We start from the raw sequence: 18,795 nt of genomic DNA, 5'->3' as shown, positions 1-18,795 counted from the left end.
TACAGGACGACCTAAAGTTTTTAGATATAATGGAACACGGCATTCACACAAACGAAAAAGGCTATCTTGAAACACCTTTATCCTTCCGGCTCCAACCTCTCCTACCCAATAACCGTATACGAGCAGAAAAATGACTGTTTGGACTTCATAAAAGGATGAATAACGATGACTTTTTCAAACAAGAGTACAATTCCTTTACGGAGGACTTGTTGAAATGGGGCCATGCAGAGCAAATCAATGACCCACCTATTGGTGGACATGTTTGGTATACACCTCACTTTGCCGTCATCCATCCAAAGAAGAAAAAACTCCGGATAATGTTCGATTGTAGCGCTACCTTTGGTGGCACATCACTAAACGAACATCTCTTAGTGACTTGATTTGACAAATAACATGTTGGACACATTGCTGAAGTTCAGAAAGGAACCCATTGCTATCGCATGTGACCGGAAGAAGATGTTCAACAATTTCTATGTAAACAAAGTAGATAGAGATTTTTTAAAATTTCTGTGGTTTGGAAAGGATGGTGCTATCAAGGATTACCGCATGAGGGTACACTTGTTCGGTGCAACATCATCCTCAACTGTGGCCACTTCTAGTCTGCAAAAGTTAGCAGACAAACATGGAGAAGAGACTTCAGCAGCGTCAGAATGTATAAAAAGAAACTTCTACATAGATGACGGGATAACAAGTGTTTCCACTACAGTTGAAGCTATAGAACTCATCACAGAGGCAAGGAACCTCTGTAAAAAGGGCAATCTGAGACTCAACAAATTCGTTTCCAACAAAATGGAAGCCTTTTGGGAACTACCAGACACAGAGAGCAGTCCAGGATGTGGACCTCTATAGTGATAACCTGCCAGCGCAACGGACACTTGGTTTTGAGTGGTCTGTCAACAAAGATGTGCTGAGGTTTACCAACAGCGGAATCCAGCAGAAGCCATAAACTAGACGAGGTATACTCTCAACTGTTAGCCAATTGTACAATCCCTTGGGCTTCTTAGCACCCCACACATTAGTTGGGAAAAAATTATACAAAAGGTGAATAAATCAGGTACCAATTGGGACGAAGCCATTGCTAAAGATGGTCAGGAACCTTGGAAAAAATGGATTTAGGAGCTGGATATGCTGGACACTACCAAAATCTCCAGATGCATTAAGCCTACTGGCTTTGGAACAGTAAAAAGAAGCTAGCTACACCACTTTTGTGATACTGCATGGATGGCATAGGCGCTTGCTCATACATACGTTTGATAAATGAAAACAACGACATCCACACCAGCCTTTTGTTGGCCAAATCACATGTGATTCCACATAAAGTAATCACAACCCTGCCTAGGCTGGAATTGCAAGGCGCTGTAATGGCAACCCAGTTGAGTGCGATACTTCCCAGAGAGTTGGACATTACAGTAGACAGTGAAGAATTTTTGACAGATTTAAAAATAGTCCTAGCTTACTTGGCTAACGACCAGAAGAGGTTCCACGTGTATGTCGCTAACCGTATACGTGAGATAAAGACGTGCTCGGGCATACAGCAGTGGCATCACGTAAGAAGTAGAGGAAATCCTGCTGACATTGCATCTTGTGGCACAAGCTGCAACCAGTTAAAATCTTCTATGTGGCTCAACGGGCCCAAGTTCCTGAAATGCCACAACCTAGAAGACCAATTCGAGAAACAGCCGATTAGAAAGCCTATCGATGACAAAGATCCTGAGGTAAAACAGCTAAAGGATGTTAAAGCTAATACGCTGCAACAGGAAACAACTTACCACAGCTTCACCAAATTCAGCACTCTCAAAAGGCTGGTAATATCTATTGCCTACCTACGACAGATGGCTGCTAAAAGGTCTTGGAAAAATTTGCAGCCATCTGATCTTGAAAACTTGAAAAGCGCTCAAATAGTAGTAATAAAGATCGATCAATGCTATCACTTTAGACAAGACTTATTGACGCTAAAGGATAGAGACTCAACTACCAAAGAAGAGTAATTTGTTACCACTGAACCCATACATAGACACAAAGGGTTTACTTTGTGTCGGTGGGAGGACCAACAAGTCTACTGTACTCACAGAAGACGAGAAGCATCCTGCCATAATACCGAAAAACTGCCTTCTAGGAAAGCTGATGACAAGAGACACTCATGAGAAGGCATATCATCTTGACACTGCAAGTGCTACAAGATAGAATGGCTTTTGGATAATTGGTGGTACAAAGACTACAAAAGAAATCATCAGGAACTGTACTCTATGTCGACGCCTCCGGGGCTTCACTGAGACACAAATGATGGGAGATTGACCAGCTGAACGAGTAGAAAATACACCAATCTACTCCTTTACTAACATAGGGGGTAGATTGTTTTGGCCCTTTGCAAGTTAAAGAACATTGCTCAGAGCAGAAGCGATGGGGCACTCTGTTCACCTGTTTGTACTCTCGAGCCATCCACGTGGAAGACGACCTTTCCACTGATGCATTCTTAAACACACTCCGTTGTTTCATGGCTTTACGGGGCCCGGTCAGCTCAATATTCTGTGACAATGGCAATAATTTTGTCGATGCCAAAATGAGCTCGAAAGGCAACTAGAGATAATGAGTGAAAAAAGAACAAAAGACTTCATGAAACAGCACCAGATAGAGTTCAAGATGACTTTGCCCACAGCCAGCCATCAAGGAGGGGTATGGGAGAGGCAGATAAGAAGTATCGCTTGGTGCTAAATGAGATTTCCCTTAAATATGCCAGAAGAATGGATACAACTATGCTCAGAACCGTACTATATGAAGGAATGACCACTGTTAACAGTAGACCTATTACAGCGGCTTGTTGTGAAGACCCAAATAGCGCAGTTATCACCCCTAATCATCTGCTGACCCAAAAAGCATCACAAGTTGCTCCACCACCAGGAGATTTCTCACAGGAAGATATTTATAGCAGAGCTCGTTGGCACAGAGTACAATCTCTTGCCAATGACTTCTGGAATATTCGGAAAACATACTATCTAGCATCACCAAAAGTGGACTACTGCAAAAGAGAACCTTGCAGAAGGAGACTTGGTCTTACAGAAAATGACAGACCACGCAACCAGTCGCAGATAGCAGTGGTAAAGGAGGTACACCCAGGTACAGATGGTCTAGTCAGAAACGTTACTATAAGACTGGGCAACAAGAACTTTGACTGTAAAGGAATACCTCTCGCTACAGCAATTCACCTTAAAAGACCCATTCAAAAACTTGTGCTTCTTCAACGAAGACCTAAGAATCAGGGACTCTAGCCTAAAAGAACAAAGGCAGTCTACAACACTTTAATACGGCGTGGAACCTTTTCTGGTGGGGCCAGTAGGAGCGCGACAGCACCTATGTCCCATTTGGCTGGCGGCGATACTTTCAGATTGCTCAATCAGTTAGCAGTTTGCAATGCATCAGACCAGATGCAATTATCTTTATAAATTTATACTTTATCATTTTTTGTCAATACGTATGCTACGTAAAGTTAAAGTTTAACTATTTGTTCAAAGCTAAATGCTAAGGAGGCAAAAGGTATGTCACATTTTTGTATATTATATTTTATGCTTTATTTTTGAATTATTTACTTTGTAATTGCTGTTATGTAATTGTCACAATTGCATTTATGTTTCGTTTATACATGCGGGTTTTGATTTGCAATTATAGCTCATGTGAGCATTTCGCTTAGTGCTACTTATTCTATTGCAGACGTGTGTTTTGACCATTATGTTTGGAAAATAATAAAGAGCATTACATAGTTACACTTCCTTAGTTGAGTCATTTCACATCAGTGAATCTAAGCCAATCTAGCAATTTAGCCAAATGAATTGCTATAGTCAGTAACAACAATAAATAATTCAACATCAGCGTCTGCAATTTGTACATCATATTTATTACTTTGCGGCAATAAATCAATTTTTTTGCCACAGCTAGGTCCATCTTTTAGGTCTGACCTTCAAGGAGCAAAACTTTATTGATAGATCTTTCAATTTGAATTGAACTAATTTTGACCATCTAGCGTCTTTCGGTCTTTGCTGGCCTGATGTTGGGTTTCATTGATCTTCCAATATATCAATCCTTTACCAATCAAATTTGTGTTAAGATTTAGCTTAAATATAGATATAAACTAGCTATGATTAGAGAATCTCTCTAGAACAGGCATATGAAAACTTACAGTGCAAGTCATCAGATTATCATTACATTTTTTATGAAAAAACCGCTATTAATGATGTGGTTGCGTCAAATTTGAGTTGATTTTAAAAGGAAGCCTTTTCTTTGTCTATCAGTTGAGATGTTATTTGTTGTGTTAGGCAATCTCATGGTCAAGATATTTGAAGATTAAAATCGAAAAAATTGATCGCGGTAAAAACGCTCAGGCCAAAAAACATGCCCAGATTTACCCAAAATGATGTAACGCGTGATACAACTTGTCTCTATCTTTCGTATTCACATTGGCTATTGCAATAAAAGTCTAGTCCTACGCGGCTCTATTAGCATATATTTTATCTTATATTTGCTCGTGTTGGCTGGAATAAAATTTTAAATCCAGCTACAGATACATTATTACTAATGTCGCAAATACCTCAAGCAAGGAAAATTAAAAACTAGTCATATTAGCTTCTTCTAAATGCTGTGTAAACATCTTAGTACCGACTACCAATTCTACCGGTCTACGGTAATTCTGTCAAGCAAACTATGTAGAATAAGGTCTTTGTATCGGCACAGTACCGTCGCTACCCACACTAATGATACACAGCCCCCAAAAACCCCGCCCACATTATGCCTGTCGCCTCTTCTGGGGGCTGTATATCATTGCCCACACCGAAAACTAGTTTCTTAATAAGTAAAATAAGCAAGCTGCGTCTTTGGAAAGAATATGTTGCAAAACCAACTACATCCCTAAAAGTCATATACATCGTATAGTCGACTGTCAACGTTATCAAGTCATTATTGGTATCAATGTGTAGAAAGAGATTCACTGGTCACATTTGATTAGTTGATTTAAGTACTAAACAAATGGTCAAGCTATGCAAAAGTGCCTGTCCATGCAGCTCTGATTGCACTTCATAAATTCATCTATCAGACAAGATTTCAGCACAGGTGTCAATGCGGCTATAATGTATTCAATGTTCTGCAAATCATGTTTTGCATTATCTTCAACAACATTTTATTATATAATTTTTACAAGCAAAAAATTTTCATTCGGCATGAAGCTTTTATTAAAAATATCCATCCAAATCGTGGCCACTCACACAGTTTCAGCTCATACAATAGGACAAATTCATCTACTGCAGCAAGATCAAACAAAACATCATGGTTTATGCAGCACACATTCAAGTCTCTCTTTCCCATTTATGGCAGTTTCCACACTGACAAAGCCGCTTCGGCTGATGGGACAACATAAACATCCTGTAATCAGTCAAACAAATGCAATAAATATATGTCATTCATAGATATGTCATTCTAATGCGTATCTACTGAAAGCTTTCAAAATGGAAGTTCGATATATTGCAAGTGTAATTTTAAAAATGAATAAGTGTTTAACAAAAGCATAAGTACGCCAAGCCAACGATTCGAAGCTTTGGTTCTGGAAGTTAAAGATGTGCATTGATCAATCGATTTTCTTCACTTTCTACAAGTGAGAAGTGAACATCTAAAGGCTAATCATAAATCTAATTTACTAGCTAAAACTGCCAAAGAAAATTTGAAGCAAATATAGCTAGGTGAAACGATAAAAAATTATAAAACGATGATTGGTGATAGCAAGAAGTTGTAATTCTATTAATTATTACATGTATTAATGAGTACTAAAATTATTTCCTTTAGTATATTCATGAATCTAAGCCATTGTATTGCTAGATGCTAAAGATTAAAAAGAAGCCGTCAAGAACTCACTGTACATACGTATCTTGCACGCGCAGGAAATTACATTATAACCTCAAACAGGAAAATATAATCTGAATGTAAACGCAACAGTATATTTATAGGGGACTCTTTTGAAGTAAAAGATAAATTTACCTCCATTTTCCTATCTTCCTCTGTAGTACTTTAACCACCTGATGCTCAGAAAACTCGGAGTCACTTTCGCAGTAACTTTACAGTAATTTTTACAATTATGTTGTTCGTCAACAAAATGTGTCGATCGAGTATTTAATTGAAGTAACGATGTTAATTAATTTAGTAAATATCGATGTCCATGCGATTTAATAATAGAGTAAAATACCTAAATTTGAGATCACAGACAACGCGTTTTAAGAGTGATAACATTTATAACGACCTATATAAAAATTTCGTGCTAATGATTGGCTAATGAAGCGATCTTATATTTATCGCTCGTGGACTCTTTTCAGATGTATCACTAGTTACGTCACGAATGAAGCACCCACTGGAATCTGAGCTTTTTAAAAGATGGCCTCATTCAAACGCATATATCTCTGGACAGGATTAGTCTACAAAGGCAAAAATGACATCAAATGGTAGCTGATGTTTTAGCCTTTTATTGGTCTTAATTTTATTAAATTGACCTTTTTGACGCAACCACATCTTTAAGTTAATCAAACTACTGGGATTACTACATTTCAATTATTGCCATTTGATGGAATGCTTTGGCCATTGTTTATGTACAGTACTTATTTTATAATCTGCGCTTGACGAAAATAGAATGTCTTGTTTTATGGATATTTCTTTGGCCCAATTAGATATATATATATATATATATATATATATATATATATATATATATATATATATATATATATATAGTATACATGTAGCTTTGAGATCACTTGATTATCAAGAAGACAGTCCACCTGTGATCGTCAACCCAACAGTTTATGTACACACAGGACAGACGAGGACAAGCGGTTTGTAAAGTCACTCGAATGGGACACACTGGCGCTTCCTCGACACTACCCATAATTCCCTTCCCAAGCCATTAACCTGAGTGTTTTCTAAGCAATTTCCTCGCAAGCATCACTCGTCTAGACAGAAAGATAACAAACTGTCAATTTCTTTCTTGGGTAACCACAGTCATTTGCAACAACACAGGTCAAGTCTGCTGTGTAGCTATATTCCTGACACATGACTTAATGTAATAATAACAAAGTTTAGTTTACCCTTTTTAAACAGTTAGTTTTTATGTCGAGTTTTTCAAGATTTCTGAAACAACTTTTAAAAATAAGTAACGAACCCATTATAGGCCTGACTGACAGCATCCAGACATCTTTATGTGTAAAGTTTGACATAAACCCAAAATAAACAGATAACAACTGGATCCAAAGTGATTGATCATGGTTCACCATCAGCCAGTATGGTGCTAAGTGACAACCTGCCGTGTTTATCGGTTTATCATGTTTACGCAACAAAAATGATGTGAGCGCATCATTTTTATATCTCCAGTTTTCATCTTGGTTAAAATCAGGTTTTCATGGAATTTTAGGCTTATTTCGTTGCCACAAAAATTGCATAATGGTTAAAATACTGCGCTTCATCTTATAGCTCATCATCTCAAAACCCATGCATATTCATGACCTCCTGTGACACACACGGCTGAGTTCTAACTTATGAGATGGTTTATGACTCTGAGGTCACTGGGTCAGCGCCAAGGTCAGCGGCTTTATCCAAATACTAGTTATACTTTATTTATTAAATTACTCTGACCAAATCACAATCTGCTTCAGCTTATGCAGTCTCAATGGGAGGAGGGGGTCTGATGAGAGCTCAGAGTCTGTGTTTATATATACTGTAAAACCTTTATTTGAATGCCATCTTTATTTGAATGCCATCTTTATTTGAATGCCACCTCTATTTCAGCATTATTCGCTCCGCCCTTTATGACATTCAGAAACTATAACACCAGTGAGCAATTTTGTTTTTAACAAGATTTGCTTATATCTTATAAAAACAATGCTAAAATAACCTCAGGCTTTCAGCTTCACTAGATATATGAAAACAGGTCAATTTTCTGTTACAAATTCTCATAAGAAATATTGAGTAGACAGTAGTGGAAATGTATTGACAGCAACACTTGGAGTTAACCCGTTGCATCAAGGGCAGACCGACAAACGAAATTCACAAATAGGGATGTACTATTAAAATTAACCCGAGCACACTTTATTGTTCAGTACGAATGACATTAACTTACCAGGAATACACAACTTTTAAATATTAAATTGTATATGCGAACATATTGACTAATGGGAATATTTTGAATCACAAGATCTCTAGTTGTTTGGGATGCTGCCATGGTTTAAACTGCTATGGCTAGTGCTGCCCATTAGTATTGTTTGGTGATAACAGGCCATACCTGCAGGCAAACTTTGCCTTCCATCACCCTTATCACTTGTTGTGTCTGGCTTTGTTTGCTCATTTGTCTCACACTCACTGTCTGTTGAACTGTAGCCAGCTGTGAGATCTGCCGCCCTTGCATTCTTCAGTATTGACTTAGGCTTTTCTGTAAGTGCTGTCTCTACCACAACAATAAACAAACGACTGCACAAATAAAATAGAGTGAGACAAGCTATCTCTATTGATGAAGATTCTACCTTGTACATGTGTTTTATTACGAACGGACAAGCCAAAACAAAGACACGCAGGGGACCACGAATTATGTAACAGAGACAGATTGGCAAAGCACTTATAATTTTTGATTATGTAGCGCTGGCTGCACTGAATGAGATCTATTATAATTTTCAATTGAACAATGGTATGATACAAACCTATTTACAAATGATAACGAGATGAGTCTTCCATCTAGGAAATGGTAACCACTTATCTACCCCAACAATCTATAAGGAAGGATTTGCATACATTTGCGGATAATCACCTATTCACAACAGAACAGGAAGTCAACAGTTCATTTTACAAATAATAAGCGATCAACTTTCTTAGAATTCTCCGCAGTTGTCTTCGTGTTCACATTTATGTTAGCAACTGCAGTAACATGGATTAAAAATATATTGCATTAAAAGTAACATATTTTTATTAATTTGATACTCTGTCTAACACTGGATTTGAATTACTGAAAAAGATAATGGAAAAGTAGAAATGAATAATTGATAACTAGTGTGTAATTAAGGTATGAAGAGCGAGATGGAGTGTCTTTGGCCCCTACACTCAGCGTAAATGTAAACATTACTCTGGTAATAATTTGTTAGTCTTTGTCAGGCATGGCCAATCAAAGGGCCATTCACATGCCTGCTTATACATTAGTAGTAAATGGAACTCGCCATATGAAACAGCAATGTGCCAAAATTATAATGATAAAATGCAATTCACAACAACTAGAAAACCATCAAGATATAGACTACAGATATAGAATACAAAAAATTTATTGAAAATGTCAACCACTGACAACTTGCAAAATTGTTGCATATACAGTTTAGCACCAGTAAGTATGGAATGCCTCTGCATGCTAGTTCTGTTACAATGAATATTCAGTGTATAAAGGTCGTGACACAAGATTCTCACTAACCTCATACAATATACAACTTCTATATATTCTACTTACCTCAAAACCAAATTTAGATTTACCCACCTCTGATCTGCACTCAGGAGAGAGCAAGCACATTTTAATGCTATCATTTACCTATTTTTACAGCTGCTTAATGAATGCCTAATACTGTATATCAAAAAATGTAGAAAACGAACAATTTTATAATTCTAGTAAAGCTAAAGGTGTCAGATTTGAAATTTTTGGATTCGGAGGTTCCCATATTATTTGTACAAGTTTGATGAAAGCGGAATTAAAATAGTAGCAATTCAGTTTGCTGACTAGCTAAATGATTTCAAGAGGCCATACATATAATATTGCTTAAAATGTTATTAATGGCATGGATTACACATAAATTCCTTAGCACTAATCTAAAATAACAAGTTATACAAGAAGGCACAAAAAAATCACATTGGGAGTAGAATCTTTCTAGTTAACCGACAGCATTTTAAAATCACATCTATTTATACGAAGATAATTATGATATTTTGTTTTTCTGTAAGGATTTTGATGTTAGAAGAACAAAAAACCGGTGTTGAAGACAAAAACCCTTGTGATACAGGCTCCAACATAATAAGGTCTTTTTTAAGCAAATCATAGACTTATAACATACGCATAGACTTATGACATACGCATAGACTTATGACATACGATGTCAATAATGATGATTAGCCAACGCGTTGACACGAGACAAAAGCGTTTCTGTTGGCTGCCATCTTGATACATTTCCCCCAACTAGTCACCACTCTACATGTTTTGGATAACTCAGAAAAACTGGTAGTTATAACTCGACGCCAAAGATTCCACAAATACTGCAAAAGTCTGCGCCGTGTGACGCGTATTACCTTTCTGACGGCAGTATTACAACGGTGTACGGTGTAGGATTACAGCAACCAGCTCGTGTGCACATCTTCTGGAACGCTCTAGCAAAAAATTCTTTCTTCACACAAACAGGAAATTGAGAAATTGTCATAGAAAATTAGCTATTTTCGGACATCTGTTTTAAACCTATTAACGCATGCTCTGCTTTGATGAATAAGGATTTTTGTTGAACAATTTTTTTAATCTAGTTTAAAAAATTAGCAATTTTAATATAATTGTAGTGTCGCAGCTGATTTTGGTTAATATTTTGAAGAGTAAAAGTCTTTCTGCCCATTTTCACGACTTGAAAACATTGATAAAACCTGGTATTTGGTCAAAATTACAATATATATTATTCTAACTGTAATATGCAAAGTTATTGCTACTATTAATCCACTATATATTTGCGCTGGCAGTTAACCTTTAAACTAGGTTCTACAAAGACTTTGGCCAGAAGCGAGTCATGGTGTAACGTATTGCTCATAGCATAGAGATTTCAAGGTAAGTGCACATACATGTAAATATAGAGTCGCTTACATAACTGGCAATATCTTGCTCTAGTCATTGACCTCCCTTACTGCTCACAGACACACGCCAAATATTTATAATACATTCCATGAGAAAATTACTCCCAAGTAGTGTACATATAGATTTCTGTCCCATATTAGCTATCTGGAAATTTTACTGTGGCCGCGCCTCTGTATACATTTAGGCGGTATGAGTTTTGGCTGTGTAACCATTTCGACCAATGCACTGAAATTCCCAATTTCAGGTCATTTGACATTTTGGCAATAAACTTTTAAAAATGAGTTTAGATTAGGAGACTTTCTGGGCTATGTTATAGATTACAGTAACCCATGACCAACGTTGTTGCGCATACACATAGAACGTTAGGAGGAATACCGATAGAGCTAGGAGCTATTACCGGCAGTCTAGAATTGTGCTGGGTTCAAGGCTATGAGACAACTAATTGACAAAGGGCAGATACCGAATGCTTCACAGTAATTACACATTTCTTATTTGTTGGTTTTGGCCTACAAAGAATTTATTTTTGAAAGGAAAAGGATACCAAGAGCATAAGTTGTTATTACCGTTGGCTATTACATAATTAATTCTATTGGCTAACGCTGAATGTAAGCAATTAGTTTTATTACAAATATTTAGAGTAAATAGGGGAGAGCATGCTGTCTTGCTAAAGGTAATGATGCAAGAGCTATGTCTAATAACGCCTTTACGCTGAACCAACTGAACATAGCCTCTAGGAAACTCCACAATACATTTGTAGCAAATAATCAACATTTCAAATATGATTAATCATTTGATACTATAATTGAGTACCGAGCAATTTCTGGTGAACGAAGCTAGGCCATCCAGCAAGCTACTCTGTAAACAACAGGTCACAATAGATTAATGAAATTGCCCATAACACTCCCCAACTTTTTAATATCATTTGATAATCTTTCCGAGAAATGGCTTTTTTTCCTAAAAATTGCTTTAACTCATAGTGTTATACTGCTATATAAAAAGCTGACGATATGTAGGCAGTCTCAAAGTATGTTCACACTATACGCTAGATTCATACTTGCACCCAGCTCATTTGTCAAAACATTGGTCAGATCATCTAGTACACGCTGACAGCTTCCACAGGAAAGTGAGACTGACGCAGTTGTGGTGACAGACCGACTAGTGAGAGCCAGTCAATACCCAACCTAAATAGTAATGAATGAATTTGTTTTTAACACTTTTCATGGCACCCTTGATTTTAATAAAAATTCAGGTTTGTCCACCCATTCCCGCGTGTGGCAGTAGCAGAATTTAGGTGAGGTCACCTAAATTGAAGAGATTATTCACTTCAATCGCATTGTAAAGCTTTATCTTGTTTAATTACAATCTAATATCTTTAATTCTTTACCGCTATTCAATTCCTATCTAGGAAGGGAATCCTTCGGTTCACTTCACATGGTTGATGTTTAACTAATAGGGTCAGACTTCTCGAAATAACCTCTCAAAAAGAACATCAAGTTTGGCCACAGCAAATGCAACCAGAATGGAATGCATTGAAACAATTAATAATTTATTGATGATGAATTCTCATAGTAGTTGAAATAACCATTGTGAATAATGACCATTGTGAATAATGACCATTGTGAATAAGAGGCACCTTTGTATTGCTGCTCTTTTTATAAGTTACTTGCAAAGATAAAATTAGTTTTCTTCGAAGTCCGTTGGATATATAATGTAAATGTGTTGGGCAGTTACAACATAAGAGTCTCAATTGTTTGATGTTCAGTCAAAGAAAATATTGCTTCCAAAAGCTGTACGAACCAAATTCAGTCTGATACGATGACTGTACGTGCTATCAGCTATTTGGCAGCGAAAGGCTTAATTATTAGCATGGCCCTAGAATATTTCTTTGTGCAGTATGTGGTCTCAGCTCATTGGAGGTTGCAGCACAATTACTCAATTGGCAGGTGGTAAATTAATTCTCAAAGTTCCAAGATGCCAAGCTGATTAGTTCAGTGTAAAAGGCTTGCCAGCCAAAATTGTCAAATTATTATTATAAATGCACCTTCAGACTTGTTCATATAAAATTACATTCCTTCAATGAGCTTCATCGTTATGATTAAATGACTGTCAAAAGCCTCCACCCACGAAATGCACAAATTAATTGCTAAAAGGGTTGACACATCAGGAGATGGATGAAATAAAATCGGAGAGTGGCGTCATACCAGCGTGATTGTAAATAATTAGGTCAGCCTGATTGTAAATAATAGGGTCAGCCTGATTGTAAATAATTGGATCAGCCTGATTGTAAATAATAGGGTCAGCCTGATTGTAAATAATTGGATCAGCATGATTGTAGATAAATGCGACAGCATGGCTGTAAATAAAGGCGGCAACATGATTGCTGCGATATAAATTTAAGAGCAATCTTGCCAAAAATATTGCTCATAGAAGAATGTCCATTGTGCAATATCGATCTGTTAGTTGTAAAGCGATGAAGATAGTGAACAAATATTATAAAAGGACATGAAAATTTTTTTTTGAAAAAACAAAATTAAAAAGCAAGGATGTAAACTAAAACAAACTCTTGCAGAACACTGCAACCCATACCAATGACCCTGACACACCTCTGACAATTATTACTTATAACATATACAGCAAAATGCAACTCAAATGGCTGATGGTGAGAAGAGCGATGAGCCAACAAACCGATATCACAAATTATCAATGACTAATATTTAGAATATCACCCTAATTTTAGTTGATTACAAATGGCTCTACGCCGCCTCCTTACTCCCACTATGACTGGCTATTTATGCCCACGCTCTAGGCCCAACGGCTTCAAGATGAGTCCTTGAGTAGGGTCACCAACTTTTCTACCAAGCTTGTAACAAATCCTGTTTGTAAAATTGCTTCACACGGGACTGACAGTCTGTCCCTGCAACGAGCTTATAATAAACAGACAATCAACGTCATTGGCACACCACGGCGGGTCATGAGTCAGTTTAACTGGCTAATACGAATGTGTACCGACCAGACCTTCGCTTACCAGGTTTGTGCCGCTTCGCACTCACACCGTCTACCTCCGGTTGAATTCTTTTAGAAATACTTGGTTGGGCTTGTGGTGAAGCTAGCTTCTGCAACAAATATGCTGCCAATAAGTGCGGGATTTACGGTAATGGCTTTGCAATAGGTGGTGGAAATTGTTGAAGCCTACATAATCACAAAAGGATGCGACCTTTCGGCAACCTTGCCAGAGCCTTCTACGCAATCAGCAATCACGTGAGCTGCGAGTGACGCGATGCCTGATGACTCTAAATTTCATCTAGAGGGCCAAAAACTTGAAGATGAAAACAAGGACTATATGAGACTCAATGAGTATGTTCCCCATCAACTTATTGTAAAATTACCGCAGTCATAGTCTATAAAACCAGTGAAATTGATGAGAACAAGGAGAAAAGTTGTCGATGCAGACTAAAAATACTGCAGTTACAATACAGCCCACAAATTAAAAAACTAAGTCTAATTTTTCCTTTCTGTATGGCCAAAGGGGTAGGTTTGGAAAGATCTTGGAACGGATTAGGCAATTTACATGTATTTTACAGTTCATATAACGTACAATCCCTATAACAACAAAACGTTCCTGGAATGGATTATTTACATTGTAGGAGCGCCTACTGTACTGTTAAGCTATGTTTGTGTACTATTACTGATCCATCAGGGTGTCGAGTGCATTTAAACTAATGACAGATTTGAGATGAAAATAACCTGGAGAAATACTGAGCATGTATACATTTCTATAACATACTACATGGGTTGACGAAATGCCGCTAGCTTGTATGATCCCTTTCCAAGAAAGATCAAAATAAGACCTTTGCGGTTGGAGAGGCCGTGACATTGGAGTGAAATGACATTGTGTATTGGGTCAAGGGTGCTCTGTCAGACTTACCTAGACTGGCGCTTGCTTATTTAACACCAAAAACTGAATGACATTGGGCGCGGCGAGTGGACTTACACGATGAGACGGCGTGCACGGCAAATGTGCTAGTTTGTATCTCTAGCGCTTTACTGAATAAAAAGCTGAAAACGCGAATAAGGTCGTCCCACTGAAACCAGTAATAGGCTCGATGAATTTTGCAAGCCTAACCAGTTACCAACAAACCAAAACTACAATATTAATATTTCAATAATTTGTGAATTTCAAGAGGTGCATTATGTGTGCCTGAATAAATTTATCTGAAACAAAAATAAATGAAAGAAAATAATAAAAATTTGTGGCCAATTACTAGAAATAAGTATGAATTCACAGACTAATAGTAACCAATTTGATATCAATATCTGTATATATATATCTGTATCAATATCTGCTTATTAAAATATTTTGGTCTCATCGTTGACAAGTTATTTACTGCTTAGGGATCTGTGTAGCCTCATGGTATAAAAGCGATTACCCGCGAGAAGTTATATTTAGCACAAATAGGTGACATACCTCTGGGCCGGTAAAAATATTAAAACAAGAACAGATGTTGGCTAAGTCCAATTAAACTGGTGGTGATGTTATTGGCCGACTGAATGCATGCACTATGAAAGGACAATTCTCAATTTGTGGGAATTTTCAACTTTGACACAGAGTTTCGCATTTTTTATTAGCGATCCAAAAAGTTTTTTTAAGCAAGAATGGAAATGATTGTTATTAACTTTTTGTTATTTATTAGTTGAATAACATTCCATTGGTTTAAAAACATTCTATTGGTTTAAAAACATTCTATTGGTTTAAAAACATTCTATTGGTTTAAAAACATTCTATTGGTTTAAAAACATTCTATTGGTTTAAAAACATTCTATTGGTTTAAAGAAGCTGTTTTGCTATGTATAAACTCACTTACGCTGTTTGGCTGATTTTTTGTAATAGCCGGGCCAGACGCTCATTAATTATGGCAAACTTGACAATTTATGAATAAAACAAGCTTGCTCGTACAGGGAGATTTGCAGCCATGATGGTCTATGACTTCTCACTCTAGTCAAGTGTAGTATTATTTTTGGTTGTTCAATGCGCACTACCAACCTAAAGCACATGTGTAAGGCCACACAATGTCACAACCTCCTTCCCCCTTTCCGGCAGCAACAGCACACTGTCTGGCAGCCATTGATGTGAGGCTACAGACAGTCATACTAACAGACAGATCAGCAAGGCAAACAAGCGCTGCGGTAGTTTTGAGACCTATAACCAACGACGAACTTGAACATAATCAGTTATATTTTTGTTTGACATAAACATCAATAAGCAGTCTACTCGGAACAGGTGCACACAGAAATGCTAGGGATGCGCAAATGTACTTTTATGCTCTGCTTTTACACACCTATGTTACTTGGTTGGTTTCTTGTTTAATATTATAAACACCTTGATGCCAAAACAAAGCGTGCCTGGGGCTCAACAACTCAACAATTATGTTAGGCAAGAGTTTTGCCAGGGACTAGACTTTCATCACACGAATAAAAATAAAAAAGCACTAGTATTGCGTAGGTTAAAGGTGTGAGATAAGAATCCTAGTATTGTACTAGTAAGGAGGGGTGAGATGAGTAGTAATTCTCATGTTATACTAGTTAGAAGAGGTGTGATATGAGTAGTAATTCTCATGTTGTACTAGTTAGAGGTGTGAGATGAGTACTATTTCTAATGTTATATTACATGTAGTTAATGGAGGTGTGAGATGAGTAGTAATTCTCATGTTGTACTAGTTAGAAGAGGTGTGAGATGAGTACTATTTCTGATGTTGTACTAGTTAGAAGTGTGAGATGAGTACTATTTCTAATGTTATACTAGTTAATGGAGGTGTGAGATGAGTACTATTTCTAATGTTGTACTAGTTAATGGAGGTGTGAGATGAATAGTAATTCTCATGTTGTACTAGTTAGAGGAGGTGTGATATGAGTACTATTTCTGATGTTGTACTAGTTAGAGGTGTGAGATGAGTAGTATTTCTAATGTTGTACTAGTTAATGGAGGTGTGAGATGAATAGTAATTCTCATGTTGTACTAGTTAGAAGAGGTGTGAGATGAGTACTATTTCTAATGTTGTACTAGTTAGTGGAGGTGTGATATGAGTACTATTTCTGATGTTGTACTAGTTAGAGGTGTGAGATGAGTACTATTTCTAATGTTGTACTAGTTAATGGAGGTGTGAGATGAATAGTAATTCTCATGTTGTACTAGTTAGAAGAGGTGTGAGATGAGTACTATTTCTAATGTTGTACTAGTTAATGGAGGTGTGAGATGAATAGTAATTCTCATGTTGTACTAGTTAGAGGAGGTGTGATATGAGTACTATTTCTGATGTTGTACTAGTTAGAGGTGTGAGATGAGTAGTATTTCTAATGTTGTACTAGTTAATGGAGGTGTGAGATGAATAGTAATTCTCATGTTGTACTAGTTAGAAGAGGTGTGATACGAGTACTATTTCTGATGTTGTACTAGTTAGAGGTGTGAGATGAGTAGTAATTCTCATGTTCAATGTGAAACATTTTTCTCATCTTTGCATTTAAATTACATGTATTTGGTTTGCCTATCGCTCACGTACACATTGACAGAGTAATGTCTCCTATACATTTTATAGTTGCGGGTGCAATGGATCAAATAAGCTCGCAAAAAATATATAATCGTACTGTATACTTATTGCTAAGCCAATCAAAGCTGAAACATTCCATTAATGCTTGGGTGTCATTCAACAAGCTTTACTAAAAATAATAAAACAATGCGAAGCTGGGTTATGACATGCGTCACATATATCAGCCATGAATCTTTTACCAACAGACAGTTGTGACACATTTCGACTTGGCAACCAAGTACTGTACCAATATTCTTTCATCAGCATGGAAATCAAAAGTTTGTCAACTGGCTAGTGTTTATAAACAAAGGTAATAGATAAATGTACACGTACGTACAATGAGCAATAGGCTATGTACATGTAAATCTAACAAGATTGTAGGTTTGAAACAATTTCTGTGATTGAGTAGCTGTTCTCTTGATGCCAAAGAACTTTAAAAGTGGCTTCATACAAAAATAAGACTTACTAGTAGTAGTTGTACATAAAAGCCTGATGCCTCCAGTAAATGACTGTAAAATGAACTACTCATCCTTGTGAGAAAGGGCACAAATGTTGCGACTACACTAGCCAGCTATTCTAAGGCTATTATTCTACACCCGTCTAGACTAGCAAAAGTCTACGAAAAAGTATCAAATTCCTTGTCTCAATTGTTTAAACTATTTAGATGCTGACGATCTTCATAAAATACACTAGGTGTTAGCTCTGTTCCAGCCAAAAAGTGTTGTTATTCTAGCATTTTAGGGTGCTCTTTCTTGATCTCACCTGAATACTTAAATATGTACATATACTAGCTGATAATCTCACCCGAATACTGAGAGATGTACATACACTAGTTGATAATCTCACCTGAATACTTAGAGATGTACATACACTAGTTGATAATCTCACCTGAATACTGAGAGATGTACATACACTAGTTGATAACCTCACCTGAATACTTAGAGATGTACATACACTAGCTGATAATCTCACCTGAATACTTAGAGATGTACATACACTAGTTGATAATCTCACCTGAATACTTAGAGATGTACATACACTAGTTGATAATCTCACTTGAATACGTAGAGATGTACATATACTAGTTGATAATCTCACCTGAATACTTAAAGATGTACATACATTAGCCGATGATCTCACCTGAATATTTAGAGATGCACATATACTAGCTGATAATCTCACCTGAATACTTAAAGATGCACATATACTAGCTGATAATTGGTCCAATTTTTCAAAATCTTCATCGGCAGATAAATGTTAAAATACTTATTTTTGGTCGACTAAAAATGTTTCAAAAAATCCGCCAAATCGCAGTTTGATCTTGTTGAATTTGCAATT

The 18,795-nt window shown here is 36.9% G+C and overlaps 1 protein-coding gene across 1 annotated transcript in view; it reads right to left on the bottom strand.

Annotated features, from left to right (window-relative positions):
* LOC137385769 (zinc finger protein 830-like) overlaps positions 1-18,795 on the bottom strand; it is a 50,243-nt gene that overhangs the window by 22,644 nt on the left and 8,804 nt on the right. The window contains exons 4-5 of the mRNA XM_068072320.1: positions 13,902-13,989; positions 8,303-8,464 (exon numbers count right to left, since the gene is read on the bottom strand). Of these exons, the coding sequence (XP_067928421.1) occupies positions 8,303-8,464; positions 13,902-13,989 (250 nt within the window). The remainder of the gene's footprint in view (positions 1-8,302; positions 8,465-13,901; positions 13,990-18,795) is intronic.

This window comes from Watersipora subatra, chromosome 1, assembly GCF_963576615.1.
Source record: "Watersipora subatra chromosome 1, tzWatSuba1.1, whole genome shotgun sequence".
Lineage (NCBI taxonomy): Eukaryota > Metazoa > Bryozoa > Gymnolaemata > Cheilostomatida > Watersiporidae > Watersipora > Watersipora subatra.
Note: the sequence above shows the minus strand (reverse complement) of the source record. Positions and strands in the feature narration are given on the sequence as shown.